Source organism: Sitophilus oryzae, unplaced genomic scaffold (genome assembly GCF_002938485.1).
Source record: "Sitophilus oryzae breed Bouriz unplaced genomic scaffold, Soryzae_2.0 scaffold_738_pilon_pilon, whole genome shotgun sequence".
NCBI lineage: Eukaryota > Metazoa > Arthropoda > Insecta > Coleoptera > Curculionidae > Sitophilus > Sitophilus oryzae.
The window spans coordinates 1,365,149-1,385,967 of record NW_022147349.1 but is presented as its reverse complement, the minus strand read 5'-3'; the positions used below and the strand labels follow the sequence as shown (position 1 = coordinate 1,385,967).

At 33.6% G+C, this 20,819-nt stretch overlaps 2 protein-coding genes across 3 annotated transcripts in view; both read right to left on the bottom strand.

The window, feature by feature from the left end:
- Nucleotides 1–289: 289 nt before the first annotated feature.
- The window catches only part of LOC115888412 (adenylate cyclase type 10-like), a 98,080-nt gene continuing 77,550 nt past the window's right edge, over nt 290–20,819 (bottom strand). Inside the window, exons 24-29 of one of the 2 annotated variants that reach the window (XM_030908148.1) lie at nt 10,303–10,559; nt 9,930–10,132; nt 6,500–6,662; nt 4,255–4,500; nt 2,376–2,517; nt 290–489 (exon numbers count right to left, since the gene is read on the bottom strand). In XM_030908148.1, the coding sequence (XP_030764008.1) occupies nt 346–489; nt 2,376–2,517; nt 4,255–4,500; nt 6,500–6,662; nt 9,930–10,132; nt 10,303–10,559 (1,155 nt within the window). In that variant the 3' untranslated portion in view covers nt 290–345. The remainder of the gene's footprint in view (nt 490–2,375; nt 2,518–4,254; nt 4,501–6,499; nt 6,663–9,929; nt 10,133–10,302; nt 10,560–20,819) is intronic. The other variant, XM_030908149.1, reaches the window with a different exon arrangement.
- On the bottom strand, nt 12,122–14,007 carry LOC115888413 (protein ANTAGONIST OF LIKE HETEROCHROMATIN PROTEIN 1-like). The gene is made up of 3 exons (XM_030908151.1): nt 13,579–14,007; nt 12,341–12,576; nt 12,122–12,278 (listed from the first exon to the last, which is right to left on the bottom strand). Exons 1-3 carry the CDS (start codon nt 13,875–13,877, stop codon nt 12,268–12,270), a joined length of 546 nt encoding a protein of 181 aa, XP_030764011.1. The 5' UTR covers nt 13,878–14,007; the 3' UTR covers nt 12,122–12,267.

The window sequence follows — 20,819 nt, the reverse complement described above, 5'->3', positions numbered from 1 at the left end:
TAAATTATTATTATTATTATTATTAAGATACCGGGGTTTTCTTCATAAGTGTTTGTCAAACTTCTAATTACGCAACTTTTGTCCCATTTAACCGAATTCCTATCTCTCGTAGTTTCTGAGATGCTAATGTTGAGCATCGAAATTGTTACCACCCTATATACCCTAGCTGGTGTATACCAGATATGTACCCAAATATTAGTTACCCACGCTTGGCATTTACCCACCGCCCATTACTGGTTATACATAATAGCTGTGACAATAGTATAAACATTATAAAGTGTTTATTAAACTTTATTTTCTAGTTTGTATAACATCAATATACATAGTAATAAAATCATCAACTGTTCAAAGGAAGGTGGGAATAGGCAGCGAAAAATGTCCAAACTTTTCTGTATATTCGTCAGTCTCACTATATTCTATATGATTGTCGTCTTCGCTATGGGTACGCCAAAATGTTTTTTCTGTCTTGGTCAATTTGTTGCACCAAGCCTATATAACATAAGAACTTTCAATACTTTTTTGTGCGATTCTAGGATTTATTGCACTGTAAGATATTCGAATTAATTAAATCTAATTAGATAGTAGTATACAGGGTCCGGCAATAGTGCGTCAGGCATCTGTAGCTCCTAGAATAAAAAACTTGGGAATTTTGTTTAAGCGTAAACCTAAAGTACCTATGTACAAGGATGTATTTCAGTGAAATATTTTAACTTCTCTAGGGTGGCTCAAAAAAGTGTGAGTGGATCGGGATGATTTTTTTTTAAATGGAACACCCTGTGAATTATTGCATTTTTGGCTTCCTTTCATATCACTTTACATAATCTTAAGATATGAATAAATATATTTTGATAGTTTCGGAGATATTAATAAATAAATAAAAAAAATTATATGTTTCAATCATCATTAAAAAAATATTAGGAATACAAGAACTGTCCTGAAATCAAAACTATATTAGGTATTTACTATCTATCGGTATTTGCTATCTCCCGTTCGGGACTTAATATCTAACCGACACTTTCCGACAAGTCGGAATTAAATATCTCTGCGCTGTGGTTGTCATTTTGTGGATCTGTCCAAGCTCACCTGATGATGGAGTAGGGCTCCGAAACCGGTAGTGAGAGCAGGTTGATCCACATTATGACAAACACAGCGTAGAATTAAATTTCTATATCAGCAGTTATGTGGCAAGAATCTTTATATAATTTTATTAGGTATTTACTTTAGATGGTATATACTTAACTTTGCTATAAATATCGTAATCTTAAATCATATAGGATGTTCAAAATTCTACGCCAAACTTCCTAAAATAGAAAATATTTTTTCTTTGTTTTTTTTTAAATGGAACAAACACCATGTAAATTATTTTTTTGTTAGATGGAGAATTAAAAAATGAACATTTTTTGTATTTAAAGTATTTCGAAGTTTTTAATGGTTTTGTAGATACACGCAGTATTATTTCATTCTCTCAACGGTAAACTACGAGAGAAAAATCATTGGTGGCTTTGATAGAAATTTACTATGGAAAATGCCATATGAAATATAAAATCGCGAATACCTGCAAAACCGTTAAAAATCTATATACTTTAAAATTAATATATTTTAAAATACTCTAAATACAAAAAATTTGCATTTTTTAATTCTCCATTCATTGTAAAAATAATATACAGGGTGTTAAATTAAAAAAAAAACGAGGCAAAATTACTTTATATTTTAGAAAATTTGACGTAAAATTTTGAACATCCGCTGAAAAAGGCTGAAAAATATATATTTTTTTATTTATTTATTAATATCTTTGAAACTATCGAAACATATTTACTCATACCTGAGGATTATGTAAAGTAGTCTGAAAGGAAGCCAAAAATGCAATAATATACAGGGTGTTCCATTTTAAAAAAATCATCCCGATCCACTAACATTTTTTTGAGCCACCCTATAGAACTTAAAATATTTTCCTGGAATACATCCTAGAACATATACTTTAGATTTGCACTTAAACAAAATTTTTAAATTTTTTATTCTAGGAGCTACAGATGTCCGACGCAGTATTGCCGGACCGTGTATAAATAAATATACCATACAACGGCGCTTTTATTAATGTGGGGCCCTCTATGGTGGTGCCATTTACTATTCATTATATGTTTTACGAATAATAATAAACCAGCCAACACCTATCGTCAACTACGAATTACTAATACTTACAAAATTCTACAATATGATGAAAAAACCGGTGTCAGCGATGGCTTTGAAATGAAGTTCGATGTCATTTCACATGTAAAATTATCAGCGAGAAAGTCATCGATGTTCATTTCCAAGCAAATGGACGCCGTTTTTTTCGATCATATGGTAATAAGTAATATTAGACATCAATATTCTACCTGTTCATTGTGAGTGATCCAGGACACTTCCATTTCGTTTCCATATTTATTGGCAAGTTTAGTTGCCTTACGAAGCATTTTTATTGTTTCTTGATAGTTGTTAGTTTTTACGAGGTGATAATATGATTTGAGATGATACAATCTGGAATAAAAATAAATATTGTTCTATTAATAAACAATAGTTGTTTACTTAAATGCATGGCAGTTGATAGACCTTCAAATTTATTTGATGCCTTTTTTCTATTAATTTGGTATTACCACAGATTAAGTATACTATACCTATGTATACAGATAAAAATCTTATCCCTAATTCGTGGTACGCGATGTGCAAACGAGTAATGACGATGTGCAAACGAGTAAAATTTCGTGTGCGCAAAAATAAACTCGCGTAAAATAACAACAAACAGCGTAATACGCTCCATTAGTGTGACGTCATGTAGCGGAAGATCAAGTGTCGCAAAATCCAAACAAAGCAAGAATATAATGGGACGGGATAATCTAATTTTTCTTAATTTTTTATTGTATTACTCTGTTCAAAGGATATTTGTATCTTTCTGAGTAAATATATAAGCGTTTACTATAGGTATAATTACATAAAAGGATACATATAGGGATAAGTAATATGACGTTATGTTAAAACAATAAGAACACGAATTTCCATAGTATTATAAAATTTATTAACTATAAAGTGCACTGGTACGGTTCAAAATTAAATGTACTTACTTGGAAAAATACAATTATCCTTAAGAAACAGTAATATAATAATAAACGGGAAAAAAGCGGATTAATAGTGGGTTAATTCACGCTTTGTTTAGATTTTGCGACACTGACCTTCTGCAACACAACGTCACCACTAATGGAGCGTATAGAGAGATATCCCTAAACCGATAGCGCGCATGGACGTTAATAAGGCCAGGTGTTATTTTCTTTACGTGAGGTGGTATTAACTCTCTTCATTTATAGTTATCGGATCGAACTATGAATTTAAAACTGTGAAATTGTTTTGTTTACTAGGCATTTTAAAACTAAAGAGCTAAAGTGCTTATTTCCAGTGTTTTATTGCTCAACCTCTGCCAGTGGGTTTAGAGCAACAAGCAACAAATTCTCTTAGAAGGGCTAAGTCGTCATCTGCTGTAAACAAGCCTCTTTATAGGTTCTTTAATATTGGAAGAGTTGGAATCCATATTTATTTAATTAAAACTAATCCCAGCTACTTAAATATCAAATTACCTAATAAAACTAGAGTAATAATTCAAAACAATTCAAACATAACCTAAAATAAAAGATCTCGCCGGCCGGCCCCGGTTGTCAAATACCCGCACATGCCCATTTAAGCAATTTTTAAACGTTATTTAGAAATAGCGCTTGGTGTAATTGACCCACAAATTACGTCAGGCCGTAACGTTATTAGCCGGCGTTGCGTTAAAAATTGACTCGCGCATATCGTAACCATGATAAGGTACGCGTAAATACTGCATGACGATATTCGCTTTTGCGATATCTCTCTAATAACTGTGCCGGTCAGGCGCTGTGCACAATTTTAGAGGCCATAAGTGGGCGTGCTATGTGCGCAAACTAGTAACCTAACTAGTGCCCGATTCCGAAAATTGGAACCACGAAAAACAATAAAGAAAAAACAAAGTTTATAATCTGAATAATCTGTGGTATTACTGTTTAAACCTCATACAATGCTTGTATGATTTATTGTTATTTTTCTCTATTTTTTTAATAATCATTTTTCAAGCAGTAAAAAAGAAAGTTTTTATGGGCAATACTTTTAGATTTATCTGCATAATATTACTAGAAATTTTCTTAAAGAGTATTTATACTATCCAAACGTAACAGAGTTATAATGGTTATACTTAAAATTATATTTTACCTTGGTAAAATAACTTTCACTGACTTTGAAGCTTTGAATAATGTCTTAAATATGTCGTTTACTTTCCTTGTGAGATATTCGACCATTCCTATACTTTTCTTGTCAATCTTTCTCACCATAGATATAATCATACCCTCTAATAAGTAAAGTGCAGTTAAAAGATTTTCCGCTCCATCTCCAACTTCCATTTTCATTACATCCTCCTCCCAAATTACAGCCCCTTCCCAATTTTCTGTTCTTACGTTCCTAGATAACGTAATGAAAAAGAAATTAGTAATAATACATACTATAATATACAGGGTGTCCCAGGTTGAGCGTGCATTAGAAGTCTCTAGAGAACTACAATATCTAGATCGGAGATTTTGTGCACATCATTGTTTCACAATTAGATCTATCGACTAAAAATATTTTCAATATGGCGGCACTCACAATATGTTGACAGCAACTTTCTTATTTTAAATGGGTGCCCCCATTTTTTATTACATACTTGTATATGCAGATACCCTGTATATGTAGGGTGACTCAAAGCCAAGGTACAAGTTTATTGAGAACTACTACTATTAGGATTATTTTGAAAATTTCGATTTTTACGCAGTCACCTGCTCCATCTATCTAAATTACTTTCAGCATCACAGTATTGCCGCATCGTTTGAAAAGTTTAAAATTATAGTAGACTTGTTATAGTCTATTTCTTAATGTTTGATAGCACAAGATATTCATTATAATGCAAACGGCGTTTTGTCGTGTACAGTGTGACATGCTAAAAGATGGGACCAATTTTATTTTAAGGGTATATGTTCCAATGAAATTCAGACAGCTTTAACACGTTTGTAGATGGACACATCCGATACGTTTGCCGAGAATAATAGGGGTTGCTCGTATAACAATAGGTTATAAAGATGTTTTCAGGGACTGACCTCACCAGTGTCCGGTATCAGGGTTTTAAGATTTATTTTATGTTTTGTTAAAATAGGTATATTTTGTTACACAACCTAAAATATTATGATAATGGCAATATAAATATTTTCTTACCCGTTATTGGCATTTTTAGTAACATGGAATTATACGAATACACTCAATTATCGTAAGAAATTTAAAGTTTTTATTGCAACAAAAAACAACTCACACATTTAGAAAAACATTTGAATTAATGTTAAGTATTTACAGTAATAGAATACAATATACAAGTATACATATATTTGGGACAAAACTAATACACAGCTCAGGATCTCTACTACCAGAAATCAACCGAAGAATTAAGTTAACATGGAGTACTTATGGAAGAAACTCAATCATATTCAAATCTAGAATGCCACTTTATCTAAAGAAGAAAACATTCGACCAAAGTGTACTACAAGTCATGACCTATGAATGCGAAACCTGGACTCTTAAAACAGGCATTATAAAAAAACTGCAGGTCGCACAACGTTCAATGGAACAAAATATGCTGGGAATAACCAAGAAAGACCGTAAAAGAATAGAGTGGATACGACAAAAGACCCAAATAAATAGATTTCATCCACAGAATCAAATCCCTCAAGTGGCAATGAGCAGGACACCTGGCAAAATTATTTAGAAATAGCGCGGCATTTAGAAATAGCTGGCAAGAAGGACGAACAGCAAATGACTAAGAGACCTAGAGGAAAACCAAACCTGAGATGGGACCATGATATTAGGAAATTAGCAGGGATAACTTGGGCATAGCCAACAATAGACAACAATGAGCCCAACAACAAAAGAGTATCTAATTATGTAAGGGAGGCTACACCATAATTGGAAATGGTTGAATAAGCTGAGAATAATGATGATGATCACTCCGCTTAAGTCAGAGTCGTAAGAATTTCCAACTGAAATTAGCAGAGTTCTACTATGTTCTTCAAGAGATTGTCAAGATTCAAGATCCCACATTTTTTGCCCCTCTTTTATGACTGAATGTTAAATAAAAAAGTCGGTTGATGGAATTTGTAAAAGTTCTAGCGCCTATGGTTTATGATGTTTTATGGTCCCAGCCCCTCTCGCTGTGCTATCAAACATTGAAAAATAAACTACAAAGGGAAATTACTTTAAACTCTCATCTCAACTATTTTTTTTATTATTTTTTTTGAATCAAAAAACTGGAAAATAACAGTGTTAGTATTTAGTAATTATAGTCATTAGATTTGTGGAAAATCTATTTTGAGATGTTTTATTAAGACAAATATTTTATATAGTTTATACTCGTAATGTAAACTATGTGCACAATTACCATAACCATAGGACAACTGTTAATCTTGTTAATGCATCGGGGTCCCTTGTTGCTGGTTCTCGACCTTCAGCTGAACTAAAGTTTACCGATAAGCGAATGGGCTCTATCACTAATCCAGTTTCCAGATGAAAGTTCACACATAATGCATGATACCAACATAAACCTATAAAAATTGTGTTTTACTAAAAATAAGTATTTTAATAACAGAAAAAGGTAATTTAATATTAACCTTTATAATTACTTTAACATTATATGTATTGATTATTTACTGTCCCTTCACATGGTACGGTTTCGATTTATTTGTCGAATCGATAAAAAAAATCGAATGCTACAGTGATTGGCGCATAATGCAGTGATATTAGGTAATGTGCTATTCAGGTGACCGATCGTATGCCATATACGTCCGATTTTGTCACTCTAAATCGTATGCGTGTGTATAAAAATAATTCTATTACCTATTATAATTTCATTTCAAGAATTCCTAAAAAAAAATTCCTAAACTAAAACTAAAGTGAGTGCATTCCACCTAAATTCAAGACAGACTATCTATCTTGTCGTCGTGCTGCAACACGTAAAAAAGTAGAAGCACGAAATTCCCTAATAAGGAAGCTGACCAACATTAAATAGTGAGACAAACCTATCGTGGTCAGAACTTCTGCTCAAGCTCTACGTTTCTCAACTGCTGAATATGCCTGCTCAGTGTGATGCCCATGCAAAAAAGGTTATGTCTCATGAACATACTGAGAAGCTAAAACAAACATTTGATGTTCGTCACTCAATCTTTGGCCAAGAGTGCGGCCCCACTACACTTAAATCCAGACGCTGTTTCCTAAGCCACCCTTTGGATGAACCCCACTACCCACTTAGGGAGGACTCATCAAAAAATGGTGTTTCTAGCGACTAGAAAACCTGGAGAGTACCAAACCGTATCAGAACTGAGGTGGCCCCAGTAAAATACAATCTGATCAAATGGGGTTTGCTAGACAGAAATGAGGACAAATACGAGTGCGGCGCCTGTCAGGACATGAAACATCTTCTTCAATGTCCTGCCTGCCCCCACAGATGTACCCTCGATGATCAACTTTTGGCTAAACGGGAATTATTGAACGTAGCCCATTACTGGGCTAACAAACTATAATTCGGATACGAAAAAGTAAAGTAAGTGTGAAAAAAGGATTGCTTGTTTCTCTCTAGATATCTTAGGAATTAGAATTTTATTTAAGTGCAAACCTAAAGTGTGTAATAGGATTTATATTTCAGGAAAATATTTTAACTTAAACAGGGTGGCTCAAAAAATGAGGAGGAATAAAAAGTGAATTGATATTTTTTTAACGGAACACCCTCTATGTTATTGCATATTTGGCTTTCTTTCAGATAATTTTACCGTTGATTGAGAAAATTGGGAAGATACGCAACATAATGGACGAATTCGTGACAAGGCTGATTTGATTTCCCCTTACGTCTCAAGTATTACGGTGTAAACACCAATCCTTCTGCGGTCAACACAAGTAGGTATTGGGGCACTTGAGCTAGACAGCTACTTCCGGTCCAGACATCTAATTCCAGGAACCCAATCAGATATGAGTAGGTATTGGGGCACTTGAGCCAGACAGCCACTTTCGGTCCAGACACCTAATTTCAGGAACCCAATCAGATAAGAACATGCAAAATACGTTAATAAATAAGAATAAACAGGTTTGAGCCACGGTGAACCGCTTTTGAACGGCTCTTAGTTTAAAACAACAGACCTGTTCATTTTTTGTTTAGACTTGTTTATTTCTGTTTTAAAGCGGTTCACCGCGGTTCAAACCTGTTTATTACTATTTATTAACGTATTTTACGTGTTCTTATCTCATTGGAATTCCTGGAATTAGGTGTCTGGACCGGAAGTGGCTGTCTAGCTCAAGTGCCCCAATACCTACTAACGCATGAACGCATAAAAGATTTATTTTGTCTAATTCGGCCAGCAAAGGCATATCGAAGACGGTGTGGAACTGAAAGCGACAGTGTTGCCATATTAAAATGTGTAATATCTCTAATACGTTTGACGAAAATATATTTCGATGAAAAATCTGGGTTTTAGTATTGCGGAAATGAATTCGTGTTAAACATAAAATAAACAACAATAATAAAAATTCTTTTATAGGTTCGAAAAAGTCGTTTCGTTGGCTTGGACATGACGATTATTGACATTTACCATAATATTTTCATATAAAATAACAGCGATCTTCATTCCTGACGCCGTTCTTTGTTTAAATGTATAATATTATATTAAATTGTATAATGATAGAAAAACCGTATTGTTAACGTACCTACTATATCCAAAATACATAAATGTACGGATTTATAAGTAGTTTTGGCAACACTGTCTCCGGAAACTACTCACTCTGTCGACTGAAAGCAGAACTACGGTACAGTATTCTTTATCCGCTGCGTTGTAGATTTACGCGATCAGGTAAACTAAATCTCGGACAGGCTGACGGTAACGCAAGCTACATCTCGGACAGGTCTTGTGCCACGAAATCGACCATATAAGATTGCGCATCTTCTTACTTCTTCAGCGATTTTACATAATCCTAAGCTATTATTATTGTTATTTTGAGAAAGTTAGAGCGTTTTCACACACGCCGGCAAAATCGGTGCCGGTGTCGGAGCTGAAATCCATTGCAATATAAATAAATTAGCTCCTTCACATATACTCCGATCCGGTAAAATAGTTGGAGACCGGCAAATACAATAGAATTAAATACAAGTGTCGGAACAGGTGCAAAGCTGGCGCCGACTCCGGCACCGATTTTACCTATGTGTGAGCAAGCGCTCTACGTAAGTAAAGTATTTTAAGTTAAAGGCTCATTTTTGCTGCTAAGGCGAATCTGAACGGGGCCTACTTTGTTTACGCGGAATCCGAACCGCGGTTCTCGATCATATTGTTGTCAATGGTCTACCGACTTGGGAAATGTCTTTACTCACGAGATATCGGATCTCATCCGGCCTCGAACCGGTGGAAAGAAGCAGTGTGTGTGAATAGATTTTACACTCTTGCCATGGAAAAACAGCACAACAGATCTTCCAGACGACCACCCATCTACTCGCATCCTTTAATGTTGCTTAACTTCGGTGATACATCGGGAACCAGTTTTGACGTAGCTAATTTTTCTAGAACCCTCGAATTATATAAAGTGATCTGAAGAAAAAAGCCAAAAGTGCAATAACATACAGGGTATTTCATTTAGAAAAAAATCATCCCGATCCACTCATAGCTTTTGCCAACAAAACGGCCTTGTTTACAACTTTACACATATCTATTTCGAGTTTTGTCGATAACTGATTGATTCGTCAGTCAGAAAGGATGTATATCATGTGAACATTTTAAACCCTGTTTTTAATCTGTATATTTTTTATTTTTAAATTATGATAAGTAAATTAATACCTGATATATCAATATCAGTGTTTGCAACTTGATTAATATCTTGCATTATATTTCCTGCTTCAACGATATGCTTTCTCATCAAAATGAGCATAACCAACATCGGTAGTAGACTCAATAGTTCAAAAGTCATGTGAGTAGATGATCCAATCCTCCATAAAAGATAACCAATATGAATAGATTTTTCGATTTCGCATCTTGCTACTCTAATATAGGTATATAAAAAAATAAACTTCTTTAGGACATAATAAAAGCTGTAAAGCTGGCATTTTGGCATTGAAATATTTTACTCTTGCAAAATGCCACTTGGGAAATACCACTTTTGAAATACACATTTTTTCCAGAAATAGAGAAAATCTTCGAAAAAATGTTTTACCTGGCAAAAAATATTGAAAAGTACAATTTTCCCACAGCTGTTAATTCCTCTCGTTCCACGGTAGTTCTTTTCCTATTACACATTTCAAAGGCAAACACTTCCAAAGCAATATTATGCTTTTGCTCACCAAACAAGGTACCCAGGCGAATCATGTTAGCATAAGCCAAACATATTAAATTAAAATCTGTAGCTGACCATCTTGCTTCTTTTAAGCTCCACATAGCAGCTAGTTTAGCATGCTTGTACTGTTTCTTTAGCTAAACAACATAAATTATCATTTTTAAATAAATCTTAAACATTTAAAATTTGTGATTAATACATTTATTTTAAATTAATAATACAATAATACGTACCACAGCCTATTTATTAGACAGCCAGCCCTACTAATTATAGCCCCGTTTTTAAAAACTATTGAGTCTAGTGCACTGACTGCCTGCGTCTGTACGAAAACAGAAGCGGCAGGTGAAGGGTGAAGCACGGATACTCAAAATTAACCGAAGACGACTAGCTGGCTACCTAACAAGCTGTTGTACAACTATTCTGCCGTGTTAAGTAAAAACACCAAATCTGATGAGTTGAACGAGTTAAAGTCTTTTTTGTTAATAATTGTATATGAGACAGTCTTATATAACATAACCGCCATCTGTCCATTCTAAAATACGACAAGATAAAGTGTTTCCAAAAAAGTCTGATGGGTATTTCCCATCACTTGTACTGCAAGCAAAACTAGAAAATAAAATAGTTATTTTTTGTAAACGCTGCTGCGTTAAGCTTGATTTTCATGCATCCGTTATCCGTTGATACAATTGATGGTCAAACGCGACGGCGTGCGGCGTCGGAGCTGCGCCCTGATCAGCCATAGCGTTGTCGCGCCACTTTTCAACCGTAATGTGCGTTCACATTGGCACCGCTCGAGCGGTGAACGTTGCGCGATGCCGCTCTAGCGATACCCATAAATAATTTTAACATTATATTTCAAATGGAAGCATTCACATTGGAGCTACGGATCGCTCGGCGTTGTGATTTGCAACGCATCGCGCCGCTAGTGGTTTTAACCTGCTTGAATTTTCGGGCGACGTCGCTTTCTTTACTGGACGTGTATTTTTATTTATTTTAGTATAATTGAGTGCCTTAAAAGGGGATCATGGACTTGGACCGAGAGTTATTAATTTCAGAAATTCAAACACGTCCAGCACTTTGGAATGAACGGCATCCAGATTATAAAAATAGGATTATTGCATCAAAACATTGGGAAGAAGTGGCTAAAATAGTAGGGGTATCAGGTAAGTAAAAAGAAATAATATATGGCTAATTTAATAAGAATTTTAATAGGTGAATAAGTTAAACAAAAACGTAATATCTTTCTGAAAAATACCAAAGTAATATTTTTAATTCTCTAAAAATAATTTGCCAACGTGTCCCTTATTTCTTTTGCTTCATTTGTGGATCTTCGTGCCCCATGGTCTGTAGTTGGTGAAAAATTACTGTTTTGTATTTTTGTATTATTAGAAGAATCAGTAACTATATTAAAATAATCAGGATCATTATCTCCATCCCTTTCTCTAACTACATTGTGCAATGGACATGTACATTTAATAATTGCAATAGCTTTATCTGGCTGTACTTCAATGTCTTTTTCTAATATGCGCCATTTTGCTCTCAATATTCCAAACGTACATTCTATACATTTTCTTGCACTTGATAGCCGTTTATTAAAATTTTCTTTTAAAGGGATTTAGATTTCTACTAGGAAATGGTCTCATTAAATACGATTTTAGGGGGATATGCTTCATCCCCTACGAGGACATGAGTACTTTAATGTTGATGTTTGGTAGTTCTTTGGGTGGTGGTATGTTGAAATTGTTATTTTCAATAAGATTAAATAATATTGATGAAGCAAATACTCCCCCATCACTTTGTTTTCCTCTTGCACCAACTTCTATTGCAATAAATTTCTTGTTAGCATCAGCAACACCCTGTAATAAAATAGAGAAATATTTCATATAGTTAAAGTAGGTAGAGCCACTGCCAGAAGGACATTTTATCTGACAATGTTTTCCATCAATTGCTCCGATGCAGTTAGGAAAGTTCCATCTTTTACGGTAATCTTCAGCGATATTTCTCAATTGTTCTAGACGTGGAGTAGGCATAAATTCATCAACTAATTCTTCCCATATCGTAATGCATGTGTTATGTATAATATAACTTAGGGTGGATACTCCCATTCTTATTGTAGTGGCAAGATTTCTGAAGGAAAGTCCCGTAGATAGATACCTAAAACATAAAAAAATAAAAATTAGCTTGCAGAGATAGAACATGTAAAAATTTCTATAAAAATCATTCTTCGAAAATTTGTCTGTTTTTTGTATCCACAACAATTTTTTTAGAAAGTTTGGTGAAGGCTAAATGGAAAAATTTAAAGGACAAGTTTCGAATTGAGATGAAAAGTTTGTCTAAATGCCGTTCGGAAGCCCAGGAATACAAAGGAAAATGGCCTTTTTTTAATATGATGCAGTTTATTAAAGGTATCATAGCTCCAACTGCTACCCAGGGAAATTTGAGTGCGCCTGTTAATCCAGTCAGTAATAGTGACGTAGAAGATACATATTTAGATAATGATGTGACGTATCCGGATGCTTCTTTAATGCAAGAGAGTATTGCGACAAAGTTTCAAACCTCGAATGCTACTTATACAATACGGCCTTCCACGCAAACTACCAATTGTTCTATAAATTCCGAAAAATCTACACCAAAAAAAAGAGGACAGATCAGTCCGAAATTGATAGATATATAGGAATGGAACAGCAGAAACTTGAATTCTTAAGGAATGATCAAAATAGAAGTTCGGAACTCATGCAGAATCCTGATTATCATTTTTTAATGAGCTTGTTGCCATATTTTGGCGAATTTGATGGGATCGAAAAACTTGAACTCCGGACAAGTGTTCAAAATGTAGTTATGGAGGCTCTTAAACGCAAGAAGCAAGGCGTCTCTTTGAACCAAGTTCAAGTATATTCTATTAATGTACCAGTAAGCACAAATAATGGTACCAGCGACTCAACAGTAGGGAACTACGAACAGTCAACGACCTACTTACTCGATTCTTTCGACGAAACTTAAAAATGTGAATTACGATTTTTTTAACTTAAAATTTATTTGTTGTATTATTAAATATTTGTAAAAAGGAGAATACATATTTTATTTTTTTTATATTTATTTTGTAATATTGCGATTACCTGTGTAATAATTAAATTACAAAAAAACATAATTGCTTACCTTATCGTAACGTACAGTTTTTCTTCTGGAGAAACTGGTGATTTAAAATTAGTGATTTTTATCCGCAGTCTATCTTTTATTTTCGTTAATATATAGTCAAATGTTTCAATTGACATTCTCAAAAACTCGAAAAATCTTGCAGAATCTTGTCGCAGTTGAGGATACAGTTGATGAAATTCTCCATAAACGTAGCGCATTTTATTTACTTCATGAACAGCTTTTCTTCTTTTTTTTCTTTTAAAAAGGAGCCTTGGTAGTCGTGAGTTTTCCAACAGCAAATACTTTTTTACGGACGACATTTTTATCGTAAGCTATCACACAACTAATAACATAACGCTCACCAATATGAACACGACAACGCGCCACAACGCACGCGATGACATCGCTAGAGCGGCATCGCGCAACGCTCGCCGCCCAAGCGGTGCCAATGTGAACGCACACTAAATTTTTTACTCCAGCCCGCCAACGAAGAGAGTTAAAATAATTTTAACTTTTCGTACGATAATTGATGTTTGGACACTTTCTTGAAAAATTTAATATATTAAAATAACAAAATATATAAAAAATATAATATAATATTATACAGGGTGGCGCACCTCATTTGCCTCGGTTGATTATACGAAAACGGAAAGAGGTAGAAAAAAAATATTTTATGGGTATATGCGGGGAGACAATGTGCACAATCTAAAATTATTTTGAAATATACAGGGTGTTTCAGAAATAAGATCCATACCAAAGTTATATTTTTTCTTATGGAACGAACATCTGGTATTTTATTTAATTTTTGGATTCTTGGGCCCAAAACAAAGTATTTATTGTAAGGTTTAAAATCTAAATATGTTTAAAATCTTTGGTTTTTGAGATATTTAAAGATATTTTAATATGCACGCTACAATAGAATAAATTATAACACTCTGTACATTATTTTTCAGAATTAATTCTTGTGCTGAGTTTAAAGGTAGAGAAATAAACTTTACTGAAAAATGTTATTGCTTCCTTAGATTTATACAGGGGTACCAAAAATTGCTGATCTAATTTAAGGATTTATTTTATATAAAAAAACTTTGTTATTTCAAATGCAACGCCCTGTTTTTTTTAAATAAATCGAAGCAGATTCGAATGCTCTTTCAAACTATATTAGGGATTTCTATACATACCTAGCTCATATTTTGAATAAAAAGCAATTTTTCAATAAAATGGCAATCAAGATGGCTGGTGTCGCCATGGCAATTTTCTAGTGACACTTAGTAACTACTTTTATAATCGACATTAGTTTATGGACATTATTATTTAAATTTATAACAGTTTACTTAAATTTACCTACAATAGTTTATTAAGTAAGTATTCATTATTTTATCAAGAAAAATAAAGCAGTATCTGCTGGCGGAACGAATGGATATGTTACCACAGAAAACATATAATCTAAGATTATATCTATGTGATGTTACTAGTGATTTTATGTTGTGAGGTAAATTGCTTCTTGGCCTCAAGGGCTTATGCTCAAAGATATAGGTATCTTCCGGATAAGCGTTCCTTCGAAAAACTACTTGGCCTATTTCGCAGAGCCGGTAATGTGGTGCATAAAAAACTATTAGGCAGAAACCTGTCGTTGGAAGTGAAGAAAATGAATTTGCCGTAAATTGGCTCGTTTATAGAATCGAAAGTTACAAGTCATCATAAAATAAGTGAACCAACTACTTCTCCGTTTTTCTTGATAGAACAATAAATACATATTTAATAAATATTATTTATTAAACTACTGTAGGTAAATTAAATAAAAGTAAACTGGTATAAATTTAAATAAAGTCTATAGACTAATTTCGATTTTGAAAATAGCTACTAACTGTCACTAGAAACTTGCCATGACGACACTAACCCTCTCTGTTTCCATGTTATTGAAGAATTGCTCTTTATTTAAAATCTGAGCTAGATAGGTATAGGAAACACTAATATAGTTTGAAAGAGCATTTGAATCTGCTTCAACATATTTAAAAAAATACAGGGTGTTGTATTTTAAATAACGCAGTTTTTATGTAAAATAAGTATTTAAAATAGACCAGCAATTTTTGATACACCTGTACCGGATGGCCAACTAAGAATGGACGCCCGCTCTATCTCAGAAACTACTTATCGTATAACTTTGGGAAAAAAATTCTTATAAATAAATCGACCAAGAGAAATCGCTGGAAATTATTTTCAAGTTCGAAAAATGTTTGCTAGAGGGCGTTTCGCTGATAACCAATTAGAAAACAGTGGTTTTCTCAAAAATATGCAGGTGAACAGGTATTTTAAATATTACTATTGTAATCATCAAGAAATTTGTAATTTTTTTGATATAGAGTGTTTTGCTCTATCTCATAAAATAAAGTGGTGGGGGAAGGTTAAACTTGCTTTTATTAAAATAAGAATAACTCTGGTTTAGGCTAACCGATTTAAACAAACTAGGGCTCGTTTAAAAGAGCTTTTCTTCCTTAATGATCTCCAGTGTAAATTTTGTTTCCATCATCTTTTTCGTGGTAGCTAGAGGGCGCTGTTTAACATCATAACAGATATTGCGTTTTTGCATAAAAAAATTAAATAGGAGACTATATTTCTCTTTACACAGTTAAATAGAGCACAAAATTTCCAAAATATCAGCGCAAACCGCAATTTTCTATCTTGTCTCTAACCGGAGATATTAAGAGAACAAATTATGTAAGGCTGCCGCTTAGGATTATATAGTTTAAAAATTATAGTAGTAGGCTAGGAAACAAATAGAGGTAAATTGGTTACATTAAAATATCAAAACATATATTTTAATTTCATTTTAATACCATTTAATTGTTATTTATCCATGTTCGTTTTTGATTCGACCCCATAAATTAAAACTCAGGCATATTGAATCCGATGACCTAGCTAGCCACGGAAATATGCCGCTCCAGCGTCTCTATCTACTAAAGTTAGTGGTATCCAAGAAGCCCCACACATTCATAGCAAAATATGCGACACAACTGCACCAAACTGCATTATCTACACCAACTGCATTCATGCTGATGAAATTGCAACAAATGCATTTTCATCATGATGGATCCCCTAACAAAATTGGCAATTCATCTCTTAGAAAGTATGGATAGTTCATTTCATTCAGATAATCATTCGCCATCCTACAATTCCTGCCTAAACATGTACCGGACCAACGGTCTTGGTGCTGAACTACTTGCATCCAGGGTAGATTTGGACCAGTAGTGCATATTGTTAACATTCGCACCTTCGGGGCTATATAAAAAGTTACCCAAACGTCATAAATTTTATAATACAATAATAAATAACTAAAACAACAGGTAAAACACAAAAACAAGTGAAATCAAGGACGAACTTGGATAAATAGCTAAATGACGTTACATGAAATAAACCCCTAGTTTTCGGTTATACGAAATTTGGCCGTTTTCTGTTAATAGCAATATGGCGGCACAAAATTCCTAGAAATTTTACTAAAATTATTGATTGTCCGACTTTCGGACATTTTAATCTGAGAATTACCTACGTATAATTAACCAAGAAATTCGTAAAAATTATGTGGATGGCCGATAATGTTAAGAAAACGCCCGAAATTCAGATGCATGAAAACTGAACTTAAACGTTTTGATATTTTGACGTAACTAATTTACCTCTTTTTGTTTCCTAGCCTACTACTATAATTTTTAGACCATATATTGTATAATCCTAAGCGGCAGCCTAACATAATTTGTTCTCTTAATATCTCCGGTAAGAGACAAGATAGAAAATTGCGGTTTGCGCTGATATTTCGGAAATTTTGTGCTCTATTTAACTGTGTAAACAGAAATATAGCCTCCTATTTATTTTTTTATGCAAAAGCCCAATATCTGTTATGATGTCAAACAGCGCCCTCTAGCTACCACGAAAAAGATTATGGAAACAAAATTTACACTGGAGATCATTACGGAAGAAAAGCTCTTTTAAACGAGCCCTAGTTTGTTTTAATCGGTTAACCTAAATCGGAGTTATCCTTATTTTAATAAAAGCAAGTTTAACCTTCCCCCACCACTTTATTTTATGAGATAGAGCAAAACACTTCATATCAGAAAAATTACAAATTTCTCGATGATTATAATAGTAATATTTAAAATATCTGTTCACCTGCATATTTTTGAAAAAAACCCTGTTTTCTGATTGGCTATCAGCGAAACGCCCCCTAGCGGACATTTTTCGAACTTGAAAATAATTTCCAGCGATTTCTCTTGGTCGATTTACTTATTAGAATTTTTTTCCTAAAGTTATACGATAAGTAGTTTCTGATATACAGCCGGCGTCCATTCTTAATTGGAGACCCAGTACACATTAAACGAAGCAATCAAATTTTTTAAGTTAATTTGTTTGGCATAAAAGTCAGCACAAGAATTAATTCTGAAAAGTAATGTACAGGTCGTTGACAATCTTTTTTATTATAGCATGCATATTTAAATACAGGGTAGTCCGAACTGTATTCCGGAAACTTCGGCAACATATTCTGCAGATAAAAATAAGTAAAAAAGTTCGTATAAATGTATGTAAAATGCTTAGTTTCGCAGATACAGGGTGTAGAAGTTTCATTTTTATTTCGATTTTATCCAAATAATTTATGAAGTAACGTAAATATTTGGATGAAAATTGGTGTTTGGTGGTTTTTTGACATGAGAAATTTGATTTTGATGTCAACATGATTCCTACTTCTAGAGGGCGCCATCTACATATTTTAACTGGTTTGAAGAGTAATGAGTTTTAGTCCGTACCTGTATAAAACTACTGAGTAAAAAAATATACATTTACGACATTTTTTGCGTAAAAAAGGTCTCTTGGGAAAAATCGCTACGAGTAATGGTTCTCAAGATATTTGGAATCGAATCTATCAATACTTGGCAGAAAAATGTATGATTAATTTATAAAAATAAAAATTTCCCGAATTTATTATTTCAGTCAAATAACTATCTACTCAACGTATTTATTTTTTGTCAATAATGACATGTATTGACTATTTCCATTCTAAATATCTTGAGAAGAGTTACTCGTAGCGATTTTTACCAAGAGATATTTTTACGTAAAAGGCATGTATATTTTTTCACTCAGTACTTTTATACAGGTACAGACGAAAAGTTATTGCTCTTCAAAACAGTTAAAACATATGTAGGTGGCGCCCTCTACAAACGGAGTCATATTGACATCAAAATCAAATTTCTCATGTCAAAAACTCCCAATCACCAATTTTCATCCAAATATTGACGTTACTTCAGAAATTATTTGTTATAGCCAGAAGTTAGGTTTACAGATATACAAATTTGCCTAACGAACAAAAAAATGCTTAACGTTTCGGAAAGTTTATCTCTTTCCGTTGTCGGAAGCAAAAAAATACAAAGAATAAAGAAAAAAATATTTAAAATATTTAAATTCAACTATTCGAGACCACTTTAGTTTCTTAAAACAGATACGTCTACAAAGAACGTCAACAGTTTTTGTAGACGTATCTGTTTTAAAAAACTAAAGTGTAAACCTACCTTCTGACAGATGAACTCCTAAAGGCTGGTAGGAACGGAGCGCGTACGCTTACTGCAGTATACACGGGCCACTGCCGGCTGAGATCACACCTACAGAGGATGGAACTGGTGGAAGACGCCGAATGCCGACTCTGTATGGAAGATGACGAAACAATGAAGCACGTTATGGCCCGCTGGGGGCAGGACCAGGTTTGAGGTGTTTGGCAAACCCACTAGACCTATCAGACCTAGAAGACATATCACCCTCGGACATAACGGCCTATGTTAAAAGGCTGGGTCTTGAGGGCGAACTTTAATGCTCTTTTTCTATTAAAGAGCTTGTAGAAACTGAGCCACAATACGCCCTCGCGGCCTCAGTGTGAGTCCAGGTGGGACCCACTCTTAGTAAAATACAATAACTTCTGACAAATTTTATTGCGGTGGCGAAATACCCATATAGGATTTTTTTGAGATATTTAAATATATGTTTAAATATCACAAAAACCAAAATTAGTAAACATATTCAACCCTTATAGTAAATGCATTATTTTGTGTCCAAGGATCCAAATATGAAATAAAATACCGGGTGTTCCATAAGAAAAATATAACTTTGGTATGGATCTTAGTTCTGACACACCCTGTATATTTCAAAATAATTTTAAATTGTGCATATTGCCTTCCGACATATACCTATAAAATATTTTGTTTCTACATCTTTCCTTTTTTGTATAATCAACCGAGGCAAATGAGGTGCGCCACCCTGTATAATAAATATTATAATATTTTTTTAAATATATTTTTATCAATAATTTATTATTTTCTTGCATTAACAATACGAAACTCTTTATCGTCTTGTTAAAAAAAATAAAAAGTAAAAATTCATTCCCGAAAGAACGTTTGAAAAGAAATAGTAAAACGTTCATCATATCTTGTTGTGTTATGTTAATAACATTGTTAATTTTAGTATAAAAAAATATTTCTCTGTTTTCACAGTACGTGTATTTATATACAAATTACTGTAAGTCATGCTTATACCTTACTAATTTACGTTAAAACTGCATATAATTAAGTAATTGATATAGAAATCATTCAATTCTTTATTTTTTATATTTATTTAGTCACGTTGTCTCATATTTGAAATAAATATGTTTGAATAAATTTTTATTTTGTTTTATTTATGATAAGAAAGAGTACAAAATACATTTAAACTGAAAGAGGGCCCGCCATTGAATAACCGGAAACGGAAATAAAAATGAAGCCATCATGTCAACCTGTCAATTGAAAAATTAGTTCTCCAGACGACAACAAATGCTTTCGGTGGCGTATCGTGTTTCCACTATTTAACACCAATGACTAAAGAATATAACGCCCATGTACTGGCTGCCGCAGAATTTGTGACCTTTGACCCTAGATAAATGCAACAAGTTTAGATTGGAAAGCCCGTAAAAATTCTAAGTCGAGAAATTATTTTGGGTCGCGACCGTTATACGCGATCTGGCGCTGCTATAGCGGTCGCTAAGAACAACGGCAAACAAAAACAGAAATAATTTTCTCTTGTCAAAGTCAGAATCTTCAAAAGTCATAATAATCTTTCAAAATCTAAACCGCTCTCATTAAAGAAATTCCGAAAAGTGTTTATAGCGTCCATTTTCAAAGTAATTATTGCTATCTTGTGAGTTTAATTCAAGTTTTATTTACTCCAACCGGTAATAATTGTGAAAAAGTAGCATTAAA

Coding starts and splice junctions, on each gene's coding strand:
- LOC115888413 (XM_030908151.1), bottom strand. CDS start 13,877: ATGTCGTCCGTAAAAAAGTATTTGCTGTTGGAAAACTCACGACTACCA. Junction 12,577..13,578: donor AAACTGTACGTTACGATAAG/GTAAGCAATTAT, acceptor TTTATGTTTTAG/GTATCTATCTACGGGACTTT.